This window comes from Melanostigma gelatinosum (assembly GCF_949748355.1).
Source record: "Melanostigma gelatinosum genome assembly, chromosome: 1".
NCBI classification, from domain to species: Eukaryota; Metazoa; Chordata; class Actinopteri; order Perciformes; family Zoarcidae; genus Melanostigma; species Melanostigma gelatinosum.
In genome coordinates this window covers 7,771,669-7,796,461 of record NC_136634.1, presented here as the reverse complement: position 1 = coordinate 7,796,461, position 24,793 = coordinate 7,771,669, and the positions used below count along the sequence as shown (strand labels likewise).

The 24,793-nt window shown below is 42.6% G+C and overlaps 1 protein-coding gene across 6 annotated transcripts in view; it reads left to right on the top strand.

The window, feature by feature from the left end:
- The window catches only part of LOC306780864 (neuronal cell adhesion molecule-like), a 67,518-nt gene extending 42,956 nt beyond the window's left edge, over nt 1-24,562 (top strand). The window contains exons 3-31 of one of the 6 annotated variants that reach the window (XM_079273371.1): nt 1,759-1,931; nt 2,906-3,011; nt 3,778-3,971; nt 4,287-4,409; nt 4,709-4,879; nt 5,447-5,503; nt 6,658-6,769; nt 6,894-7,078; nt 7,270-7,404; nt 8,057-8,200; nt 8,310-8,421; nt 8,501-8,667; nt 8,982-9,129; nt 9,296-9,420; nt 9,746-9,772; nt 10,537-10,638; nt 11,378-11,575; nt 11,824-11,894; nt 12,118-12,343; nt 12,439-12,554; nt 12,667-12,871; nt 13,930-14,052; nt 14,479-14,658; nt 16,281-16,340; nt 16,648-16,767; nt 17,921-18,082; nt 18,775-18,906; nt 19,451-19,529; nt 22,442-24,562. In XM_079273371.1, coding sequence (XP_079129497.1) covers nt 1,850-1,931; nt 2,906-3,011; nt 3,778-3,971; nt 4,287-4,409; nt 4,709-4,879; nt 5,447-5,503; nt 6,658-6,769; nt 6,894-7,078; nt 7,270-7,404; nt 8,057-8,200; nt 8,310-8,421; nt 8,501-8,667; nt 8,982-9,129; nt 9,296-9,420; nt 9,746-9,772; nt 10,537-10,638; nt 11,378-11,575; nt 11,824-11,894; nt 12,118-12,343; nt 12,439-12,554; nt 12,667-12,871; nt 13,930-14,052; nt 14,479-14,658; nt 16,281-16,340; nt 16,648-16,767; nt 17,921-18,082; nt 18,775-18,906; nt 19,451-19,529; nt 22,442-22,679 — 3,900 coding nt within the window. In that variant the 5' untranslated portion in view covers nt 1,759-1,849 and the 3' untranslated portion in view covers nt 22,680-24,562. Of the gene's footprint in view, nt 1-1,758; nt 1,932-2,905; nt 3,012-3,777; nt 3,972-4,286; nt 4,410-4,708; nt 4,880-5,446; nt 5,504-6,657; nt 6,770-6,893; nt 7,079-7,269; nt 7,405-8,056; nt 8,201-8,309; nt 8,422-8,500; nt 8,668-8,981; nt 9,130-9,295; nt 9,421-9,745; nt 9,773-10,536; nt 10,639-11,377; nt 11,576-11,823; nt 11,895-12,117; nt 12,344-12,438; nt 12,555-12,666; nt 12,872-13,929; nt 14,053-14,478; nt 14,659-16,280; nt 16,341-16,647; nt 16,768-17,920; nt 18,083-18,774; nt 18,907-19,450; nt 19,530-19,679; nt 20,223-22,441 lie in introns of those variants that run through there. The other 5 variants (XM_079273375.1, XM_079273374.1, XM_079273373.1 and 2 more) reach the window with 5 other exon arrangements.
- Nucleotides 24,563-24,793: the final 231 nt, after the last annotated feature.

The window sequence follows — 24,793 nt, the reverse complement described above, 5'->3', positions numbered from 1 at the left end:
CTGCTGCAAACACCTCTCCTTCCCTGCAGCCCATTAGCTTGATGAGATTCCCCCCTCGCTTCCCTCCCTGGATCTTTGAATGTCAAACAGCAGTGGGATTGGCTGCCTCAGGCGTACAATACATGCCTTCCCTAGAGAGGTGTGGTGGAACCCGGGGGCAGCCGGCGTTAGCCTTGGTCTCTTCCCATGCCACCAGACGCCGGTGCCCAATCATGACTGCAGGGCAGCACTAACAAATACATCAGATCCCCCAAGGAGAACCAGGCCAGGGTCTGACTGCCTAGCCTCTGGTCCCAGACACAGCTCCCCCTCCACCTCATCTGCAGCCCTGACCCGCCCCAAACCCAAAGGCAGGAGAGCAGCACACCGGCAGCTCCACTCTTAATGGGCTCGATTTTGATTCTTTCATACAGTAACCGGCATTAGTATCCTAAATTTGACAATGTGCTTTTGTGATAACGCCGCAAATTAGTCTGCCTGAGCTCCAAATTGAGCTGTGACATTTGAATACTATGCCTGGGATAAGACAGACGGGAGAGCAAGATAAAAACAGGTCAGACTAGTTTTTAAAAGATGGAAAACGACTCCATGAGTTCCGTTTCACCTTTTTTACTGATCATTTGCAAGCTGCTCACAGGAAAACAATGACTTCTACTGCTCAGTTCTTCGTGACAGTGCTGAATTATGCAGACGAACATGAATTAAATTGAGCAAAGTCATTATGACCGAGAGTTATGATTATTCTCTGAAGCATGGGGTCACGCTGGCTTTTATGATGCTGGCAGTCATTGTCTCAACATTAGCATTTTGCTTTCATTCCAGCTTTGTCTCACGTAAATAATTGCTGCTGGTTGGACGGAGGAGTGATTTGGCAACACTGAGCTGCCTGGCAACAAGAGAACGATATCAAACCTGTTCAATACAGTACAAACATGTTTGTTTCCAGTCTATTCACAGTCCATCCACACTGATGTTGTGATGGAGGCATAATTAAGTTATATTGTGTAACAAAGGAACCGAAAATGCTCACTCCATTGACAGTCAATCAATAGCCGATTAGCCTTTCACCATTTGGAAAACCTGTAAACAAGTCACCTTGCTTGAACCTGAACACTCTGTTGAACTTGTAACATCTGTCCTCATTGGAGGGTGTCCACTTAGATGTCAGAGATTGAAGATCCGCCCAAAAACACACGATGTTTGAAAGGGTGATGGTTCACAGCCTGAAATCTGACCTCATTGCAGATCAGTTTGCTGCAGGCTCAGTCCGTCACTCAGTCAATCAAACTGATAAAGCTCAGAGTGAAATGGAAAGTAAAGTCCCCTTGTTTTGTCAAACGGCATGCCATCCGCCGGCTGATGTGATCGATGTGGCAGAGAGGCCTAATGGCATCGCTGGCCACGGCGGTGATTAGGCGAGCAAAGTGAGACCATGTGAGAACATGTGTCGGTCTGCATTGGAGTGCACCAGATCAAAAAGATAGCTTCCAGCAAACTGCACTGCATTGCAACTAACATCGATCTGTGGCCAGAGCTGTATGTGTCTGACGCTCTCGCTCTCGCTCTCTCTTTCTCTCACCATGAGCACAAAACAGAACAAACAAATGATGGTTAGAAGCAGTAACTGGATGTGCTATTCAACCCAGTGATGTTCCTGCCTCTACCCTCTTATCTCTGACGCTCTCTCTCTCTCTCTCGCTCTCTTTCTTTCTTTCTTTCTTTCTTTCTTTCTTTCTTTCTTTCTTTATCTCCCTGTAGTTGTGAATGAGCACGTGTCCTCAGGCCGTGTGACTGAGCAGAAAGGCGGGGCGTCGCTGTATTTGGGGGCAGACCTTCGCGTCACACACCGATGATGGAGAGGAGGATGGACGCAGCACTGCTGGTGCTGTTCCTGGTACACCTCGCCACAACGCTGGAGGTCCCACTCGACCGTAAGGCAACACATCACACACCACAGAATGCATTTATATCCAAGAGAGTGTCAACGGACTAATGTCTGCACCAAAGTACAATTTCATGGTTTCTTCTTCTCAAATGTGAGGATTTGCTGCTTTTCTTTATCAAATATGAGGAAAAACTGAATGTGTTTTGGATTTAGACTGTTATTTGGACAAAACAAGCATTTTAGATATATACTGTAACTTATATACTGTACATATTGTTTGGTTGGAGCTGTTGACCACTGGAGGCTGGCGTTTCACAACTGGGAGCTGGCCTTGTTTAAACTATGTCTGAAGCTGAAATAATGCAGGGAGATCTTTTTCCTCCACCAATGTCTGGTTCTCTTTACTGTCACAATGTTTCTTTCTTGTATGCTGATTCTTGGGGGAAAACACTAAAGTTCTGGAAGGATGTAAGTCTCAAACTGGTGTTGCATTCACTGCAGAGGTTGTGCTCGTGTTTTTGATGTGCATTAAAGGCTGTATTTGATCTTTTTTATTTTAATTTTATTTTTGTATTATTAGTATTTGAGTGTGTTTTGGAGTGGACTTAAACATATCGCATGCATTGATCTCTTTGTTTCTCTGTTTGCTGTGTGTTTCTGCAGTGGTTGAGCGTTTTCTTTTCTCCGAAGAGCATTATTGCAAAGAGCATGAGTATCATTTGTGTCGTCATCGTCCATTAGTTATTTCCCCAGCACTGACAGGAACACATTAAGCATGGGATCATTACAATAAAGGGAAATGTACCCGAGTGTTCCGCATGGCCTTTTCTTTTGCTGCTGCCAATGTTACGAGAGCTTTTCGTGTCTTGTCAGCAAACAGCCGTCTGGTTTGATTCAGTGTGGTGAGTCTGCATGTGATTGGTAATGGCTGCTTTGTGTGGTCAATACCGCTACAGAAAAAGGCTTAGTTATGCAGTAACGGTCATGATTAAATATCACGCTCTTTCTGATCGCCTTCAGTGCCGCAGCCACCGACCATAACTCACCAGTCCCCCAAGGATTACATCATCGACCCACGAGAGAACATTGTAATCTACTGCGAGGCGAAGGGCAAGCCACACCCCAGGTAGGAATCTGTGAAGTCGCCAGAATTTCAGTCTAATGTGAGGAGTAAAGTTCTGGTTTATTCAAGCTACGATGAATAAAGAATGAATTGGATCCATGCACCGGCTCCCCCTGCCAATTGATGATTGTAGCAAATGCTTTTGAATCTTTCGCTCCAAGTTATGGCATCCTCTTTGCTTCATCTATCTCAGTGTTACGCCTCATTCATTTGCTGGCACCAACACTGCATGCAAACGCATCGTACTTCAATACTTGCAAGGACCCTCATTGGCAAAATATATTCATTAGACCTGAACCTTCACTTTACTTGAACATAACCGTAACCCTGAAAAGTCTTATGGAACTCTCAAACAGCCCTTTGAAGAAGTGAAGCTCAGCAAGTGCAAAAGAGATTGAATCTTTTGAAAGGCTGCTTTAAAGCCCTATGAAAACGTGAATTGAAATCATAAGAATTTGTCTTTAAGCATGAAATCAATGCTAGAATTTACAGTCAAAAAGCTAAACGGCTTTATCAGGACTTGAGAATTGATTGGCTTTGATTTAAATGTTGCAAACCTCTGATTGGTGCACGGAAATGCAGGATGTGACATCATTTTAAAGCTATTTCTCCATCCTAACCAGCAAACATGTGTCTAACCTTATCTCAGTACCATTTGAAACCTTTATTGCTGTACAGTGTTGAGCCTGTACACTTCACCAGATTACCACAACACAATTTCTCACCTGTGGACACTATTATGACACTGGTCTGTTTTTTCCCCCCTCAGTTTCTCCTGGACCAGAAATGGGACCCACTTTGACATCGACGAAGACCCCAACGTGACCCTGAAGCCCCACAGTGGGACCCTGGTGGTGGACATCAGCAGAGCGAAGGCCGAGCATTACGAGTGCGTGTACCAGTGCACAGCGAGGAACAAACACGGAACTGCTGTTTCCAACAACATAGTCGTACAACAGTCCAGTAAGTGGAGTTCACTTCATTTCATCTTTCTTTCTCTTCCATTTTCTTAATGTCGTGCATATGTCACATCTTTCTCTCATCATTCCACTTTCTTTTCTTTTTTTAACAATTAAGTTGCCTTTTCCATCTTAAGAGCACTCCTGGAAGGTAAAGGTTGCATGTAGGATGTAAGAATTTCCCCTTCTGCGTATTGTTATTCAGTTAGGCATCATCCCTCTCGTTCTACCGCGTCACATCGGTCATCATGTCAGCGACAATGTCAAATTGCAAGACTCCTCATCCACTGATGTGCGTATCCTTCTCCCACCGACGCAGGGTCCCCCTTGTGGTCGAAGGAGACAATCAAGCCGTTCGTCATTCAGGAGGGCGTGTCCCTGGTGCTGCCGTGTCGACCCCCTGCTGGCCTGCCTCCTCCCATCATATTCTGGATGGACGATAGTGAGAAAATAACGTTTCAGTTGCAGACATGAGCACATTATAGCACGCTGTTGCTGACTTGGTTTTTCCCATGAGCCCAGGTCGGTCTGGAAATCTTGGATATGTGTCTGCTCTCAAAGAATCCCCATCAGTGTTCTTTTCTATTGATTGATATGCCTCTTTTCAAAAACACTTGGGATAATCCACAGAACACGCTGCTATTTCTTTAGTAGAACGATGTTCCGATGAAAACTTGAAGTATTGATGTATTGTGAATTGCTGTATGCTTCAAAAATTATTAAATTTGCGGCACATTTCAGACTTCCAGAGGCTGCCGCAGAGCAGCAGGGTGTCCCAGTCCCTGAACGGAGACCTTTACTTCTCCAGTGTACTCCGAGAGGATTCCAGGAACGACTACATCTGCTACGCCCGCTTCCCGTACACACAAACCATCCAGCAGAAGCAACCCATCACCGTCACGGTCCTCAACCGTAAGTCTGACTGTGTGTGTGTGTGTGTGTTATGTGTGAGAGAGAGAGAGGAGGAGAAACCAAGTTAAAGGAAGTCAAATGTGGGTGTAATTAGTGAGCATCACTGAGACTCCGAGAGTGTACGTTTGTGTGTAACGTGCCCGCGTGAGAGGCCGTTAATTCAGAGTAGTATGTGCTAGCGTGACTGCGTAGGAGGGAAACAGCCTTTCCTATCTTTGATCCCATCCTCAGAGACGCCAGCGGTCGTCATCCCACTGAAAAGACATATTGTCAGAGCTCTCATGGCTCCCAGCGCTATCTGCCAGGCAGGCGTGCATTTTATTACTTCTGTGAGACGTTCTGTATATGCACCAACAACAAAGACCGCTCTCATTCAGGGCAGCATTTTGCAGTTGACATTTTTTCATCCCACAAGATTTTTATGATTATCATGACTCATCTCCCAACTTTTGAGTCATTTTACAGTTTTGTTTTAATCCTGAACACTCATGTTGATTTGTTATTTTTGCTCCATGTGCCTGATGATTTCAACTTGTTGCGTGTTTGATTCTTTTTGTTGTGTTACAGTGGATGCAATCAATGACACAATGGCAGCTTTTTACAATGACACTGATTTATTTAGTGGTGAGTTTTGGCACCCTCTAGTGTTTACCCCCCTTCAACGTAGAGCTCCAAACTCTAGCTTTTACCCACTAACACTAACCCTTCTCCCGGACAACCCACAGCTTTTCACCCTCTCACTGATTTATTTGGTGGTGAGATCTGGCACCCCCTAGTGTTTACCCCCAAACATAGAGCTCTAAACTAAAGCTGTTACCCACTAACCCCTCAATCCAAGAAGGTAATTCTCCATCCCTCTGTCACTCCTGCTCTATCCAATCAAAACCCTTCTGATAACTATTCACTTCCTCCTGTGAAAAGCTTAAACCAGCACTGCATGATGATCTAATGTCAACTGAGCTGATTGTGTAACTTGGACATGTAACAACATCTGTGCAGACTTGATGAATCTGATTAATGATAAATAGTGAATTAGTGAATTAATACAACTCCTGTAAGTATCGATTTGTTAAAATTCTCCTCTTTCTTTGCGGTTCCTGTCAAACAGCCGGCTGCAATCTTCATTTTCAAAATCACTCTTTACCCGCTGGCCTGCCTAATGTTAAAGCGCAGCTAGTTGTTAATCTCTCTCTGTCACCAATCGTTTTCACATCACTTCTTTTCTAATTGCTCCAAATGTCTTCTGCTTTGTCTCTTTGTGTAAACTTCAACACACGTTTTCTCACCCGAAACATGCAAGCAGCTCCTCGTCGAATTGCTCACATGCCAGGGTGTTCATTGATCACCATCATCATAAACATTAAGTCTGACTTTTGTATTATTGGTGTAGCAGATTACTTCTTAACACATTCAGTAGCCGAAAGCAGCTCTTAATGTCTCTAAGTCTCAATTCCGTATCGGATTCATTTGAGTCTTTATTATAACCCCAGAGGGGGATTCATTGGCTATAAACACCCACAGAAAACAGTGCAATAAAACACAACATCACAATACAATTTACATCAAACCATAAAATATGAGAATGTGGTGTGTAATGAAGTGGCTCAGTGCCCGTGCATTGCGGACCCATTGTAGGAGAGAGGTTCCATTATACCGCAGAGAAGAAAGGATTGTGAATGTGAAGGGTCTGTTTCAGGCCTGGATCTTCACTCTGTTATGGACATCATGCAGAAGAGCTGCTAATGGTTCTGTTTGTGCATATGTGTGTGTAACTATAGAAGACCCAGCCGATGAGAGGAAGCCAACCTTCTTCATCCCATCTGGCCCCTCCAGCTCCAAGATGGTGTTGAGAGGACAGGTGCTGGAGATGGAGTGTATTGCCGAAGGACTGTAAGTGAAAGAATCCGCCATTACTTCAGCCCTGAAAGCCTCAAGTGCCCACCTGCTCAAGTGCCAGCCTTGCTTTTTTTTCTCTTTGTCTCTTCCCTCGCTCTCTCTTTCTATTTGAATCCAGGCCCACCCCTGACATATCTTGGACCAAAGTGAGCGGCGACCTCCCGGCCAAGCGCACATCTTTCCTGCACTACCAGAAGACCCTCCGGATTGTGGACGCGTCCGAGTCAGACGCAGGAGATTACCGCTGCACCGCCAGGAACCGGCTGGGCTCGGTGCACCACACCATCCGCGTCACGGTCAAAGGTGTGTCTGTGATGAAGCGCTCGGTGTCCCATCGGGCCATTCGTTCACCATGTGTGGCGACACAGACGATCCCTCTTTCTGTCTCTTCATTCTCCCTCCATCTCATAATGGATTTATGCACAGATGCCAACGGGGCAGCATGTTCAGTGATTAATTCTCCAGCCTTCTGCTGCGCTCTGTTCTATTTTCAGCTGCTCCATATTGGATCAGCGGCGCCCCCAGGAACCTTGTCCTATCTCCGGGAGAGAGCAGTGTGCTGACCTGCAGGGCCAGTGGCACGCCCAAGCCCTCCGTCTCCTGGTCTATGAACGGCGTCCCCATAGAGAGTGAGTGCAACCTGTTCCTCAGCCTGAAACTCACTGTCTTTATGGCCTCATTCAGTTTGGAGCAGCTGTGAATTTTAATATTTGAGACATGATTTTGGTTCTGATTTGTAAATATCTCGGTATTGTGGAGCATTTTCTTCCATATCTTGTTTTATATTTACGTTACCTGAGTTTGAGTAACAGGAAGTGATTTTTGAACCAGCAGAGAGACTTCAGGAAGTCACTACACCTAGCCAAGACATGTATAAACCATAACTTGTTGATTATAAGGTTTGCTTTTTGTACCGGTTCAACAAGTGAGATACTACTTGTTCATTCGTGAGCTTTAGAAGTTCTTCAGGCAGATTTTGTTACTTTTGGACAGAACCAGGCTAGATTTCTGCCGTGTTTTTAGTCTTTATGCTAAGCTGAGCTAACCAGCTGCTGGCTGTAGCTTCTCCTTTAATTTGGCAATAAGGCATTTTTCCCAAAATGTTGAACTATTACTTCAACAAAGAGCAGCAATAAAATCACTTTAACAAAATCAAGGTACATTTTAAATGACCCAAATGATGATGTAAATGAAGAAATATCTTCTCAATAAGACGAATCGGGAATTCAAAGAGCCAGAGTTACATCTGTAACATCTGTAACCTCTGTTATCCACAAACAGATTCCCCGAAGGATCTCAGCAGAAAGGTGGAGGACGACACCATCATCTTCGCTGATGTGCAGACTGGATCCAGCGCCGTCTACCAGTGTAATGTCTCCAATGACTTCGGTTACCTGCTGTCCAACGCATTCGTCAATGTGCTCTGTAAGTTCATTTCACGCGATCCATTTGCATTAGAAGGCTGTTCCCCATTTACATTGATTTCCGTAGTGTAATAAATAACTTGGCAATAATTGCTGCTGCCTCACTGCAGCGGAGCCGCCCAGAGTGCTGACACCAGCCAACAAAGTTTACCAGATCATCAAAAATCACCAGGCCTTGATCGACTGCGCTTCCTTCGGGTCACCCATCCCGAACATTACATGGTGAGTTAATGACCTTTTAACTGAGGAGAGCGTTTTGTGTTGCTTCACACAGCTCACAGTGGCTGCCTCTCTGTCTCAGGTTCAAAGTCAGTCAGTCCAGTACCCTCGATGGAGACCCTTACATCCTGCATGACAATGGCACTTTGGAGATCCACGTCGCTCAAGCTCACAATAGTGGCAATTACACATGTGTGGCCAGAAACAGCCTCGGTATCTACGAGAATCACATCTCTCTGGAGGTCAAAGGTGAGAGCGTTGAATAATACTCGGAAAATAAATAGAAATAGATAATAAATTGTTTAAAACTGTTAAAATAACCTGAAAAAAAAGAGTATTTCTGGATACAGCTTCTCAAATGATTTGCTTTTCTCCTGTTGTTCATTTTAAATAGAATACAAAATATGAACTTTTATCACAAACGATTATTGATCAATCAAAAAATAAAGTTTTGTTGATCAAAATGATAGTTGCAGCCCTAATATTAACCTTTGGAGTCAGCCCTATTCCAAACACATGGGATATGTTTGTTCACACTGAACCTAACCTCCCTCTCCCATCAGAGCCCACCCGCATCCTGAAGCAGCCGGAGTACAAAGTGGTCCAGATGGGCAGGTCTGTGGTGTTTGAGTGTAAGGTGAAACACGACCCCTCGCTCATCCCCACTATGACCTGGCTCAAAGACGACGGAGAGCTGCCCGATGACGAGAGGTCAGAGCTGCCTGCACAACTCTCACTTCTTAGACCTGTGTTTGCTCTCCGTCTACATTAGTTATGAATAAATTAGTTATTAAATTGATCCTACCTTTTTAAAAAAACAAGATTTGATACAATCAGATGCATCGCTAAACCGTCTGTTTAAATGCTTTTTTCACAGATTAATCGTAGACTCCGACAGCCTCACCATCATTGATGTGACAGAGAGCGATGCGGGGGTGTACACCTGCATCATGAACACCACTCTGGACCATGACTCGGCCAGCGCTGAGCTCACTGTTGTCGGTATGTTCAGCTTTGCCGGAGCCCAATTTCACCGACTCGGAAAACAAACTCACAAATTATTAAAGTGTAAACTTCTCTCCACCTCAGCTCTTCCTAGAGAAGTGAATCTGTCCAATAACTGACACGACAGATTGCCTTTCGGCCCGTCAAGGTTAATTACCTGAGAGTTTACTGAGGAGGGTCAGGACGGCTTTAGTCAGCTATCGTGTCAGCAGCGTGAATATTTGATTGTTGTCTTCTCAGCGAGCCAGATAATCTTCTTTGTTTTCTTATGGCTGACTGACCACTAAACTCCCTGTTTCACTCCTGTCCTCCTACCTGGCAGAGGCCATGACACCAGCTGTTGTCTACGGTAAACCTGCGGCACGCAAGAGCACCCAGATGTGCTCGGCCGACATGGGCTGGTGTTTGTTGGATGTTTTTCGTCCAGTGAAGCATGTTTTAAGATGATTTATTTTGGAAAATCGCAGTGCATTTTTGTATTTTATTTCGATTTATTTTTATCATCATTTTTGTATTTTTATTTATTTCTAAATGAATTGTATGTTTTTTTCCATTTTCACAAAAATGCATGAAGTTTGAATGCATCAAACACTAAACATTTCGGCAAAAGGGAGGAAATTTCCACTCATACCAAAGATCATTTGTAGAGCAGACATCTCCCCAAAGCACCGGTTGGATTCTTTTCAAATACTCCGTTTCCTCATGATTCATTTATTCCAAGCATGCGTTTCACTCGATCATTACAATTCCAAAACATGAGCATCGATTTCACCTCTCTGGTGAGGCCGAGACTCTATTTCATGCAGAGTGATGATGGAAGATGCTCAGTTGAGCGTCAGTCGTTTCATTTGCATGGAGCGGCGTCTGCATGTGCATCACAGCGCACATAACACGGCCTCATGTAACATGTAAAGAAACACAGGAGTAACTGAAAGGTGTGCTTGGTTAAACCAACATACACAGAATCTGTTATGATAAGAGTATCAGAGAAACGCATTTATGTAACCAGATTCCCTCTTTTGTTTTTGCTTCATCTTCTCGTGGCATGAACCCTCCATCTTCTGTAACTGTAACTGTGTGTTCATGTTGCTGCCTGTGCTGTTCCTCCCCCAGAGCGACCCGACCCCCCAACTGACCTGGAGCTGACGGACCACAAAAAGAGGAGTGTTCAGCTCACTTGGATCCCTGGGGATGAACATAACAGTCCTATTCAGAGTATGTCTTGAGTGTGTTTGTATCAGGGTGTATTTATCGGCGTCTGTTTGGGATTTTTATGCGAAGGCGCAAGTTTTTTAAAGGGACAATTCACTTATTTATATGAATAGAGATATTTTCATTGTCTTCTAAAGGGAAAGCCTGTATTAAAAACATGTGTCGATTGAGAGAAGTTGGCATTTAGGATGCAAGGAGGGCCTAATTCAACATGCTTTTAAGTTGCATTATGGGAATTGTAGTATCGAGCATTTTTGGAGCTTGATCCATACAGGGACTAAAAGATATCTTGGCCTCTGCTGCATCAATTTTGACTTTAAAAAGATAATTGTCTCTGATGGGTCTCCCAACATTATTAAGATGCAAAACTAAATCACTGAATTCACCTTTTGATTAATTCCATTTTTGACATTTACCGTATGTGAACAAAATCACAATGATTTATGAAAATCCATGATTACAATCAACCAATAAGATAGTCCGTGAAAAAAGGGAAAAATCAACCAAATGTTTTTTTTGGTAAAACCCAACCGACGCTACAGGACCAACGGGTTCGTAACGGAGTGTAGTTTCCTCAGTGACAGCTGAGGTCAGCTTGAAATAATTGGTTGCAATGGTGAAGTTTTAACAGCATGCTTTGAGTTACAGCATCCAAAAATGACTTGTGGGCATTTATTTCAGTTATGCAAATATACTGTCATGTACAATACTTTTTCTTTTTCTTTTTTTTAATTGTCCACAGAATTTCTGATCCAGTATGAAGACTCCCTGCATCACCGAGGGCACTGGCATAATCTTACCGAGGTCCCCGGCACCAGGACGACAGCTCACCTCAAACTCTCCCCGTACATCCACTACACCTTCAGAGTTCTGGCCCTCAACGCTGTGGACTTCAGCCGCCCCAGCTTCCCGTCCAGAATGGTTAAGACAGAACCTGCAGGTACAGACTCCTCCGCCTTTTGTTTAGGCTGTTTCTGAGGCCTTGTGTGTTTTCACTCTGTAAATTCATTGTGTCACGCTTAAATATTAGATAAATAATCTACTAATCTTCTAAATACAAGTGATCTCTCTCTAAAATCACAGCTGTTTTGTGAGTAAACGGGTAACAAAGCATATTCATCAGATTTTGAGCTGAACCTCAGGTTTTCCTTTAAATACCGTTTCACATTGTCTTTATTGTTATTTTAGCTCCAGACGAGAACCCAACAGGTGTACAGGGATTTGGAACAGAACATGACAATCTTGTAATCTCATGGAAGGTAATAAAGTTGTATGAAGCCATCTGTTTTAATCCTGAAGCATTTACTGTTGTCCAGGGAGTACCATGAGAAAAGTGTCCTTGTACTGTGAAGCATGAATTTCTTATTGCCTGCTCTTATGAGATTCCTATCATCTGCCAAAACCATATACATCATGGCGTACAGTCATTGTTCTCCTGAAAACAATGAAGGAATGAAAAATCAGCAACTTTCTCCTGTGCAGCCGCTGTCAGGCCTCCAGTCTAACGGTCCAGGGCTTCACTATAAAGTAATGTGGAGGCAGAAGGTGGTGGACAGCGATTGGACCGCAGTGACTGTGGCTAACAACTCCAAGTTTGTTGTGTCTGGAACGCCCACATTTGTTCCTTATGAGCTAAAAGTTCAGGCAGTGAACGACCACGGAGCTGGACCTGAGCCTGCTATTGCCCACGGCTGCTCAGGAGAGGACTGTGAGTTGGATCGACTACAAAATGAAATATGTGCAAGAGTCTGGGGGGGATGCATTCGGCTGTGTAACCTAAAACATTTACTCGGTATTGTACAGTGCCAGTAGCAGCTCCAGAGAATGTGCAGGCCATGTTGCGAAACAGCACTCTGGCAGAGGTGCACTGGGATCCTGTTCCCTCTAAATTAATACGAGGACATCTCAAAGGATACACGGTACAGTCCAACAGACCACATGCAGTGTGACATGTACACCAATCCCGCCTACCATAACACACACACACACACACACACACTTCTTACTGTATACGAACTGTGTAACTCGTAGGTGTACTACTGGAGAGAGCACAGCCTCCACAAACACAACCCCCATCGAATGGAGAACCAGATCCTGACCTTGGATGGGAACCACACCCACAGAATGCTGCCTGGCCTGCACCCCTTCAGTCGCTACTCATTAAATGTCAGGGTTTATAACGGCAAGGGAGAGGGTCCCCCCAGCCCCACCCTGCGGTTTGAGACACCTGAAGGAGGTAAGACAAGGAATACTCTGTTTCTTTTTCTCTTTGTATTTTATCACAACTGAGACCTACTGTCCTATGGTGCACCTCTTTAACTATATATATATATATATATATATATATATATATATATATATATATATATATATATATACTGTATATAAAATACCAAATGTCACTTAATCTATGTTAAATCCAATCATATGTCCTTCCTGTAAAACGAAATATGACGTGTGCTTACATAAGCGAGTACCAACCAATTTCAACAGATTAATGACAATCAATTTGTAGCTGTGAGCAACAATGGAAGTGTGTTGTGTGCGTGTGTGTTGTGTGTGTCTGGTCTCTGTTGCTCTGCATAGTGCTGCATTTTAAGCCAGCCTACGCTTTAGCGGTCCAATTAAAAGCAAGGGATTTGATTTAAATCTCTTTTGTAACTACAGATCAAATGTTCCGTTTCACTGGAGAATGTGTCACCGTGCAGAAGCTGAGGACACTCTCACTTCTGTTTCATTGGGTTTTTAATACAACAACATCAAATGATATCATTTGAGTATTATGATAATTAAATCTTAATGTAATTGTCATAATTTCTGTCTGAAAAATCAAATACCTCGTGAATAACTTCAAACATTAAATGCACATCTTCTGCTTCTCCCTCATTGAAAAACAATCCAGGATCCATTAATAAGCTAATATTTTCTAGTTTAACAAATTGCCTTCTACTTCACTGAAAAGTCCAGTCTCAGTGCGTTATCGCTGGAAGTTTCAAGCATCAAACGTGTGCAAGTTGCATGTTGAACCACGATTGGCTTTCAAACTAGTTGGGATGTCACAAAATCCTGCTTCGTCTTTTACATGTTCAAGTTGTGAGTTGAGCACAGAGAAACTTTCCTCCTTTAGCAGATGAACGTAAAATGTCAAACATCCAAACAAATTAAGAAGAAGCAAAACCCATTTTTAAGTGAAAGGGGGACTTTAAAATTCCTTTAAAATGTAATTTTGTAGCCCTGTTTAGCTTTACATGGATGAATTTGTGTACGGTTCCATGATAAATGTGTTTTCTGTAGTGCCGGGTGCTCCTACTTCCCTGGTAGTCACCAATCCCAACCTGGACTCTCTGACCCTTGAATGGAGTCCTCCTCATGACCGTAATGGACGCATCACTGGCTACACCCTCAAATATCAGCCAGGTGAGGCTTCTTTCTGTCAGACTTCTAAATCTTTGCCTAGTTCCTTCATGTAGTTTGTAGTTTTGTACGTCTTCCTTTGTCATGTCTTGTAGTGTCATCCTGTTCAGAGATTATAAAACAGAAAGAAGTGAAAAATAAAAAATTTAGAGTGGTACGAAGAGCATTTCAAGCCAGTTATTTTGCCTAAATTACAACACAAATTAACAAATCAACTTTTGTCACTCCCGTCTTCTATTCCTGAACCCAACACCTCTGTACCCCAAACATTTTCATTTCCACCTTTCTCATCACTGACACTGCGACCCCATCTCCGACCCCCCCCCCCCCCCCCCCCCCACCCCTCATACCTCTATTCGACTTATCTCACTGCTTCCCAACCTCCATCCCCCCCGTCCCATTATTCTTCTCACCCATCCTCCATCCCAGTCGTCAATAACTCCAATGAGCTGGGCCCAGTGGAGGAGCTGGCCCTGCCCGCCAATGAGACCTCAGTCACTTTGCTCAACCTCAAGTACAGCACGCGCTACAAGTTTTATTTGAATGCGAAAACAGTCAGGGGAGCAGGCCTGGCCATTTCTCAGGAGGCTGTCACCATCGTGGATGAAGGTAAGTCAGCAAATGCAGACTGTTGAAAGTAAATGACCTTAATTGTATTCATGTTTCTTCAACTGGAAAGCTGACTGACATGAATTATTACATCTATAACTCAGGTGAGATAATCCAAACATGCTATAAATTTACAGATCATATTTACAAAGTATGAAGTCCGTGCAAAAAGAAAACGCATTACAGAACACGTCAGTACACCATATTTCATTCGCCAAATGTTTTGACTATCTTGCCTTCATCAGGAGGCATATATGTTTAAAAAGATGGTGATGTAGTTTGTCATTTAAATTGTTTATGTGATGTAGAAGTGAGGAAACCAGAATCCAACCTCAAACATTTGAAGAATGAAGCATGGTGTTCTGGGTCGGAGTTGTGTGACATGTTTGGAGTTTGGATGGAGTCCCATTGAAGCTCACACTGGTTGCACCTCGCTGTGTGTGTCTTCTCAAATTTAGAAACTGTTGGTTTGCATTGAAAAACATTCCTCCCGACAGTGAAATGCTCTTTATTGTGAATCAGGGCATTTTGTTTTTGTGTGTTTTCTGTGAAGTCAATTTGATTAGTTGACACTTGACGGCATCAACAGCACATTGTATTGTGATTTTGTTTAATACGAGAATGGGAAACATTTCTTCGCCTCAAATCTAAAAATGTGCTGGTTTTATAATTAAATACAGTATGTTGTAGTTTAGACTGCCGGGCTGACAAAACAAGCAATTTGAAGGTGCCAACTTCAGAATTATGATCTGCATTTTCTTACTATTTTCTGACATTTTACAGACTGAACAATTCATTAACGGACACAATGCTCAAAACATTAATTAATGAGTCAGCACATTGTCTCGTGTTTTGTGAATGTCACATCCTCGTCATTCTGCCATGTATGATGCACACTCTTCCAGAGCGTCGTCTTTTATTTTTAGCATTTCACATTCAGCAGCATGACGTACACAAGCTCGAGTGGAACATGAGTGTGATCCAGTTGCATTGTTACACGAGGTGACCCATGCCGCTGTAAACTTCGTCTCTTATATTTCTCTGCATGAGCAACATGAATGTTGTTATTACTGTTTCATGCAGTGACGCAGATGGCGGGGGGGGTCCTCCCATAGTGACCCGTGTCCTGTTGTTTCTCTGTGTCCTGTTTCTCTCTCCAAGCTCTAATATCACAGCATGACGTAGATGTGGGCGCAGGTACCGCTCGTATCTAGACGCGTGCATGTTTTTACCGTTACAGCCACAGCTTCAAATCCCCCCCGCAAGCATGCACTCACTGAGCAAGTTCAAAGCTGAGTAAAGTTCAAAGCCACATAGATCAAGATGCAATTTGACGCGTGCCTTTTTTAACGCCATGTGATAAAAGTAGATGAGTCTCTGCTGTTTTTTTTGGGGTTTTTTTACTTGTGCCTTTGGCGACTTTGGCCCTCTTACTCACTTCCTCCACGCTGGCTGCTAGTGATGCTTCCCCGCTGCATGGCAAGCGTTTGCTTGGCATGCCAATGAACTGTGTGCATTGTGTATGATGACTTCAGTGTCTGTGGTGTCTCTGTTTGCGTCTCTGTGTGAGTCTCGTGTGTGTGTGTGGTGCGGTCTTCACCCCCTCTCCATGTTGTTTACAGGAAACACGCAAACCCCTCATCCCATTGCACGGTCTCCTCCACGCCGTCCGCCCCACGAGGGTACAGATACTGCTGTGATCTTAGTACACCACTGTACCGATTTGTTACATGATCAGCTTTGTGTATTCCTTTGTTTGCTGGCATAGTGTCCCCATTTAAAATTGCTATCGTGTAAGGCTATGAGGTAAGATAAGATTATCCTTTATTAGTCCCACAGGGGGGGAATTTGCTGGTTCTAGATTTGGTGATGCTAAGAGCTTTTATTGGGACATCATTTCTTAAATCAAAGCAAATAATTGCCAGTTATTGGACTGTCTTTTGACCAACAGACCGAGCTTGATGGTTGTCTCTTCTTTTGTGTGCTCAGCGCGGCCTGTGAATCCTTTCGGGAACGTTAGCTCCTTGTCTGGAGAGGACGGGACCCTGATCAGTTGGGAGTACTGGGGCCCCGAGCAAAACTTTTATGTAGAATACATAGTGAGAAACAGTAAGCAAAGCAACACACCTTTATTTCAGTTCCACACATAGGTGGCAAGAGACTCCTACTTCATTGTTGGCATGTGCAGGTGAATAGAAATATTGGCAGTCACGTTGACGCTGGCTCCTGCCAACGTGGGCCCAGATGTGACAAACAAGGCTGTCTGTGATTGGATTTCTAATTAACCAGGCCTGTTATTGATTGGAGTTGCATGCAGCTCCCGTTAACAATCTCGTTGGAACTTATGCAGACAAACATCACAATCATGAAAGGCAGAACAAGCATTCTTGTTGTGCCAACCGATTTTGACTGAAGCGCTCTCCATTGTTTTTATCCACCTGCAGTGAGGATGAAAACCTGTTTGTTTGTAGTATGGCTCTCTCACACCTACTGTTTCAATGGATTCAATTAGGGAATATCATAATCATAGATTCCCAATAATTTAGAAAAATGTTGTCATCAAAAACAATATCTTGTGATCATCAATCAAACACGTGTCATATTTAGCTCATCACCACATGTATAGTTCATTGTGGCCCCGAGAGTTCGACACACTGCAACTTAAGAAACGCGTGCAAATGGACTCAAGAAAAGCTCAAAGAAGACGAAAAGATCTCCACCAATTTGACAACAGGTGCACAGCAACAGACTCGCATCTCCAGCCGTACAAACGCTGCAAAGTGACAATCACAAATCACAATCACAAATCACTGCAAATCCTGCAGATTGTGACACAAATGAGTTACAAAACAAGTTTCCAGCTGTGTTTAGCACTTTTGTCGTCCCCTAGAAACGTCTGTTTTGCAACTCATTTTTGTTGCATCCTGTGCAACGTGCAGCATTTCTGTATATGGTCATGTTTGCTCTTTGTCGCAGCATGCTGCACATGTTAGTGAAGTGGGGACATGTGTTTTCTTAAATCACAGTGTGTTTTTACTTTCAGGGCCATAATTAATTCACAGACTTAATTGGTTTTAGAACTCCATAATTCCATGAACATTAACAGTTTACATCTAATATAGACAGAATTATTTGCAGCGTAATCCTATGTAAGTAGATGTTTGTTCAAGTGACTAGATCCCATGATCCCGTGATGTCATGATCCCATTTGAAGTGTTTGCTCCCTCAAACGTGCCTCTCTTCATGAACGTCCCTCCTGCAGGTGAAGGTGAAGAGGAGTGGCAGAAAGAGCTTGTGAACGGCACTCAGAATGTTATGCTGAAGGGCTTAAAGGGGGGCCTCTCCTATAGGGTGCGTTTGGTGGCCAAAGGTCACCACGACCAGCCGCTCCACCTGTCTGAGGAGCTTTTGGTCTCGGTCCCAGGTGAGGCAGTTCCTCGGCGGTCGCCTCCACCATGGCCTGGCCCGGCCTGGCCTTGCTCTGTGCCGTGTGTGAACCGTGTGGTAGCTGGTGCCGTTGTGTAGTCATAATCCAGTCAAGCATGGGTTTAACAGATGTGTTGTGGTGGCTCTGTATGCCAGGCATGTACTGTAGCGATAGAGAGACGGTGTGTAGCAGCGTGCATGGTTGTGTGGTTTCATTTCAGTTGAATTAAAGTCAGTCCTGTAGATTTGGTGATCCTCATATAGAAGTTTGATATCTGTTTAGTGATATAATATCCCGCCTAATATTACCAACAGTAATCCTCCGTACGTACAGTGTGTGTGTTATCTGTGTGTATCTGTGACTGTCTGTGTGTGTGTGCACTTGTGAGAGACGGGTTGATTTCCTACGCTGTGTACTAATGTGGTTTCGATAATGTGTCTAAGTCACCATTAGCTTAATCTAGGAGATTTCTAACTTCTCTAACATGAAAGTCGTCCTTTTCTGTGACAATAAGCAATCATGATCCACACTCATGCACTGAATTCTCTAACAAATAGATGCCAAGTGAATGCCTTGTTACACATTCGTTTTAGCACATGACTGTGGATGAATGTTTCTATTTTACCGTCCCAATGGGGAAAAGATCATCCAGTCATAAATGTTATGTCTTCCTCTCCTCCTCTGGCCAGCTGTGGCGAGCCGACAGGTGGACATCGCCACTCAGGGATGGTTCATTGGCCTCATGTGTGCCATCGCTCTGCTCATCCTGATCCTCCTCATTATCTGCTTCATCCAGAGGAATAAGGGAGGAAAGTACCCTGGTGAGCAGTCGCACAAACACCACCACGTACACACTCGTACATAAACCCACACTATAATGCTTTGTTCGCGACCATTCCATTATGTTTAATACGATTTTATGATGAGATTTTTATGTTTTCTGGCATATTGGTGTGTTTTTTATAGCGATCTGTGGCAGTGTGTGGCTGCCACAATGACAAGAAGATATTTGCCCAGTTGTTTTTATAAAGATACAGTTTCTCGGATCATAATTAATTAAAGTCTCATTAAAGCAGGAAACCTTTCTCATTAAAACAGTAACATAAGGAACGTTTTCTGACAAAGTCTTTCGTCAAGAAATGTTTCTTGTTTTAACCGGTTCATTTGACATGTAGTAATGACAAGAAACGCATCTTGTTCTACCGAGAAAAGGGTCTGGTTATAACGAAAACGGAGCTAATGTTTTGCAATACTCTGCCGTAGCTTTTTGCCACATTGCGTCTGAATGATGAGGAATCATCAACATTGTTTCTCACTTTACCGTATAAGCCGGTTTGTCTAAATTGCTTCCTCTTCTCTCACCAGTCAAAGAGAAGGAGGACGCACACACAGACCCAGAGTTCCAGCCAATGAAAGACGATGACTGTACTTTTGGGGAATACAGGTGAGAGAACAGCGCTCCGGCCTCCGGAGCCCCCAGAGCCCCATTGTTCCCCATCAACCCCTGCCCCGTCCCTGCTTTCTATCCAGATCTGCTCTCTCTGGCCGGGCTGAAGCTCTGCACTCCCTCCCTCCCTCCTCTCAACCTTTACAGCTGACCAATAACTGACCCAGGATCAACATTAAGAGAAGTACAAAACAAAAAGAAGAAGCGAACCTCTTCTGAACCTCTACCACCGTGAAGCACAAGAATTTTCTTTCCTTTTCTGGGTTCTGGGAGGTCCTGGATGCCACTTGTGTCGGACTCTATTGATATGACATTGTGGTGTCATTTGAGGAGCAGGATTCTTCAGGTTCAAGGGATTTGGGGTTTAGGTGTTTTAAATCTTTCAAGAAGACTGTCAGGAAAACAAAAAATATAAGCTAGAATCATTTGCAACACATCGTAAACTGACCCAAAGCATCAAATCCCATTCCAACTAATAAGCTATTCATCAACATCCTGTGTACAGCATATATAGTATTAACACTTTGCCTAGTGTATTGCTACTTACATACACAACCCTGATAGGATTGAAAATCACTGAAATCATCATTCCTTCTAACTTACAGCGGTTATCCAGATGTGCTTGTTAGCGTCCTCAGTCTAGGCCGCTTCTCCAATCGCACGCAGAATAAAGAACAACAAAGCACTTTACTTCTGTATACATAGCATTGTTGAATTGTTTTTTATAAGTCAATTTATAAAATGGTCTTGCTTTTATATTTTGTATTATTTTTTGTATTATGTAAACACAAATCTGTTCTATGGATTTTATGCTGTGATCAATACATATCGATATATATATATATATATATATATATATATATATATATATATATATATATATATATATATATATATATATATATATATATATATATATATATATATATATATATATGTATATATATATATGTATATATATATATATATATATATATATATATATATATATACATACATATAATATGTGACATGCATGGTGTGAAGATCTGAGATATGAAAATTAGCTCTCGGCAATAATGTGTTGAATGGAATCATGTTTATGTAGATAAACGGTACAAAGATGAATACGGATCTCATATGGAATTATCAGCATGTTTGAGGGAAGCAATCCTCACTGAGTGTACACGAGCTGGTTAATGCTGTTTATATGAAGCCAGGCGCCATTCTTTAATAGTGATGCATCCTTAAAGGATGAGGCTGTGATATTCTACATTTTTATTACTGTCAACAAATTCTTTTAATCGACCAAAATCACAATAGTCTCACAATACTTTTCTTTTTTTTAAGGTCACATATATAAGTTATAAGATACATTTTAAAAGCCAAACTATTTCCTAAAACTGCCGGGAACTTCTTATTTTTTTTAAAGTTTAAGAAATAAACAGAGAATTTATTGGGGACTGTTTTCAGCCGCAGAATAAAAAATATACAGATGTTCATTGTAATGACGCAATATGTGGCTCGGTGTGGATCACTGGTGTTTTTGTTTTTGGACAATAATGCAGCACTATGGCCCAGAAGTAGAATCTATGTGAGCCTTATAGAATGAGTTCATTGATGGTTTTGGTCTTTTCACAGGATTTGTTGACATCACCACACTTATCCTTTAAAAGTCATGCAGAGAGACCCATTTACACGGCTGGGAATCTTCCAAATGGACATCAACTCGAAGGACAAAGTAGACAATAAATCACAACGCAAAGTGTACAAATATTATAGTGCCTTTGTGAGAGTATACTTTCTATCCATGCTGTTTCATTCAGCTCAGCTGGAACCTCACAGTATGTCAATAAAGGCAGAACTTCACTCAACTGAGCTGTTTTTGTTTGACTGCAGGAGAGCGGACTGTAAGTTCAGACTATACGTGTACGCGGCGTATGTGCCTGTTAAAGTGCATTGTGAGGAGTGACTGTGGGATCTCAGCTGGATCTCCTCGTCTGATGGCAGGGGTGTAGGTCTCAGGAAAGGTAAGGGTGGCGATGGTGGGTTGAGGGTCAACATGTAAATCTAGCACGTGAGGAGGGTCAGTGGACAGCCGAGTCACTGTGGAGAAAAGCGCTCGCTGTGTCAGCATCCCAGGCTCTTTCACGGCTGTCATCAAGTTTAATATTGGGTCATAAAGCCTTCATCATGTCTTTTAAGTCATTCATTGCTTACCTGTGCGAGTTCTCTCCCTGAAAAATGTTTTTGCCGACTGATTAATCTCTGTTCTAAATTTAAAAACATTTCAGCATTATGATGGCTTTTTGTGATCTTATCTCATTGATGTTCAACTCATGTATGTGGAATGTGTCTGATATCCAAAGAAATCTTTCTTTGCAGATTTTTCGTGCGTTGTGCCAATTTGTGATTATTACCATGCTTGCTTTGGGGGATGTTTGGCTGAAAACCTTGCTTTTCCAAGTTTTATTCACATCATTGCCTTGGATTTTCTGTTATTCATCACAACCTCTGCCTTGGGGGGAGGGGGGAGGGGGGGGGAAATGCTTTTGTCAAACAATACATTTACCACTTCATATTTGGTTTCAGGGGGAATTTGAACAGGGTATGGCTGCTTGAGCTTTATTCCCCTGTTGCCTGATGGAAACCAACTAATCATCCATTGTTTTTTTAGACATGGAGGAAGCTAAATCCAAATTAGCTTCTCGTGCAGTGGTTCACTGTTGCATATTCATGAGTTTACACTTTTAAAAAGTGAAGAGCTAAAGAAACGAACCAATACGTTGGTTTCACCAGAACCAAAAAGTACAGTCTGTTTTGGTAAAATTAGCAGTTCAGTGCTCCATCTAAAAAAAAGTCACTAATCTCCTTGTTGCATCTGTCACATCATCTCACCTGTAACACCTGCATGTTATTTTCTCCTTCAGTGACAATGAGGACCATAAACCGTTAAAAGGGAGCCGCACGCCGTCTAATGGGACAGTTAAGAGAGACGACAGTGACGACAGTTTAGTTGACTACGGGGAAGGAGGAGACGGACAGTTCAACGAGGATGGCTCGTTTATCGGCCAGTATAGTGGAAAGAGTGCCATCAGGGAGACTGCTGAGGGCCACGAGAGCTCGGAGGCCCCCTCCCCGATTAATGCCATGAACTCATTTGTGTAAGCCAATCAGTCGTCACAGACCGGTACGAGGGGCTGCACGGACTCCTCAATCCCCACATCTCTCTTTAGAGGGCTGTCCCAACACTGCATGGCTTTATGATCACATCTCCAGCCCCAGTGTCGTACATGAAACGCACACAACTCGTCGAAGACATTTATGGTTTCACTTGGAAGTCTTTATGGAGAGGCTTTGGAGACCTGTGGCTCATTATACCTTACGCAGCATTCAGGAATGAAGAAGCTCAGCCACACATTTGATTTGAACAGTGCACGCATGAGACACCTGATATGACCCAAATCCATATTTCAATTTACACTTTGATAGTAACAAGTGAAGTATTCTTACCGGAAACCTCTTATGGACTATGCAGCGCTTGTCTCAACTATATTGGATTTTGTTATTGGTTATTATATCATCTACTATGTTCAAATAGTAATCAGTGTCTAAAGACTATTACTCCATGTTTTGTTTTTTCAACACAGACGCTTGGACTGGAATCTGTATTTAATTATGTAATTCATTCATGCAATTCCATCAGTGCACAAGGCAGATGTACAGTGTGTGTGTATGTACATATAAATATGTGTGTGTATATGTACATAAAGTGAACTATCTGTAAACTGAATATTGGGAGCAATGCACAAAGCATGCTTGAGATCTCTGCATTGATACATCCTCATCTGTCGCCACTCTGTCGAATGATCCAACTGCCCCTATGAAGGAAGAAGCTGAAATGCTGCATGGCGTGTCACGTGACCTTCTGCCCCGCATGTAACCGCTTCTTATTGAGCTTGACCTGAAGGCCAATGGGAAATGCTGAGGGTGCGACAGCGTGCGGCAGTCCCTGCAGTGCTCCTTCCAGCAGGTGTAGTGCCTTTTTCTTCAAAGCATCAATTCCATTCTGGAGTCTCTTCCCGGAGTTCAGTGACTGGAACAGAGACAGTAGTAGGAACTGCGGAAGTCACATCCAAGAAAGGATCAGATAAGCTTGAGAAGAGGAGTCTGTGGAAGGAGGAATAAATCATATACTCTTGTTGTGAAGACGTCCCAATGCCTTGAGACACGGGACTGGTTTTGATTCCTCCGAGAAGATAAGCACAACCTAAATTGGATCAGACTAAAACATCATTAAAACCACGTCTGGTGCATTTTTTTCAAAGTCTGCAGTCATTATGTACAGAAGCTGATTGTATTTCTGCAGTGTATGAATGTATGGATACCTGTGTGAATACTACACATTGTTCAATTCCTTTTAGGCAAAGATCGTCGTTCACTTGTACTAACTACACTTGAGGGCCTTTGGACGGAATCGAGATTTCTTTTCTCTTAACTTGCATCAAGTTTTTTCTTTTTTTTTAATGACGTGTAGAATATCTGTTGAATTTGTAAATACCTTAATTGATTGTACAGGGACAAGCAGCCTAAGAGGCAATATTGTGCATGATATGGTTTAACTTGTTGATAGGACTGTATTAAATATAGAGTACTTGTAGAACATATATATATATTCTACTTTTCTTTGCTGTGCACAGTGTAAATTGTATTGTAACTAACTGGACAGAAAATTGCATATCAATTAGAATTTTGATCGTTTTCTGATTTGCTTGTCAGCGAGTTATATGACTTTGGTATTGTACAACATGTAGTATTTAGCAACAATATTAATTGATGCACACAATTCTATTATTCTGATTTGTATTGGTTCTACGCAGTCCCAGTTTACTGCCAAACCCATGCTCTTTTCTGACAGTATTGCAAATGGTTTTGTATTTAAGAAACAGATTTGTACTAATTGATACTTTCTCTGTCTCTATTTAAGTTTCTCCTTTTAGTGCAAGTATGAAATGCAAGCTACTGGAAATATAATGAATGAATAAATAATTATCTGCTTTAATTTCAGTTTTCAGACTGTTTACTCACTAATGTCATTGCCCTCTCTCTCAAAGAGATGATGTTCTGAATCACGGAGATTTCAATGAGTCATGAACATAAGAAAAACACATTTCTGCTCTTCATTTTTATGAACTACTGGAGAGTTTTACTTCTTTGTGCCTCAACAGTTATTGAACTGAAACAATTAGAGAAGTTTCGAGGGGAAATCTGGCTTCAGTGGA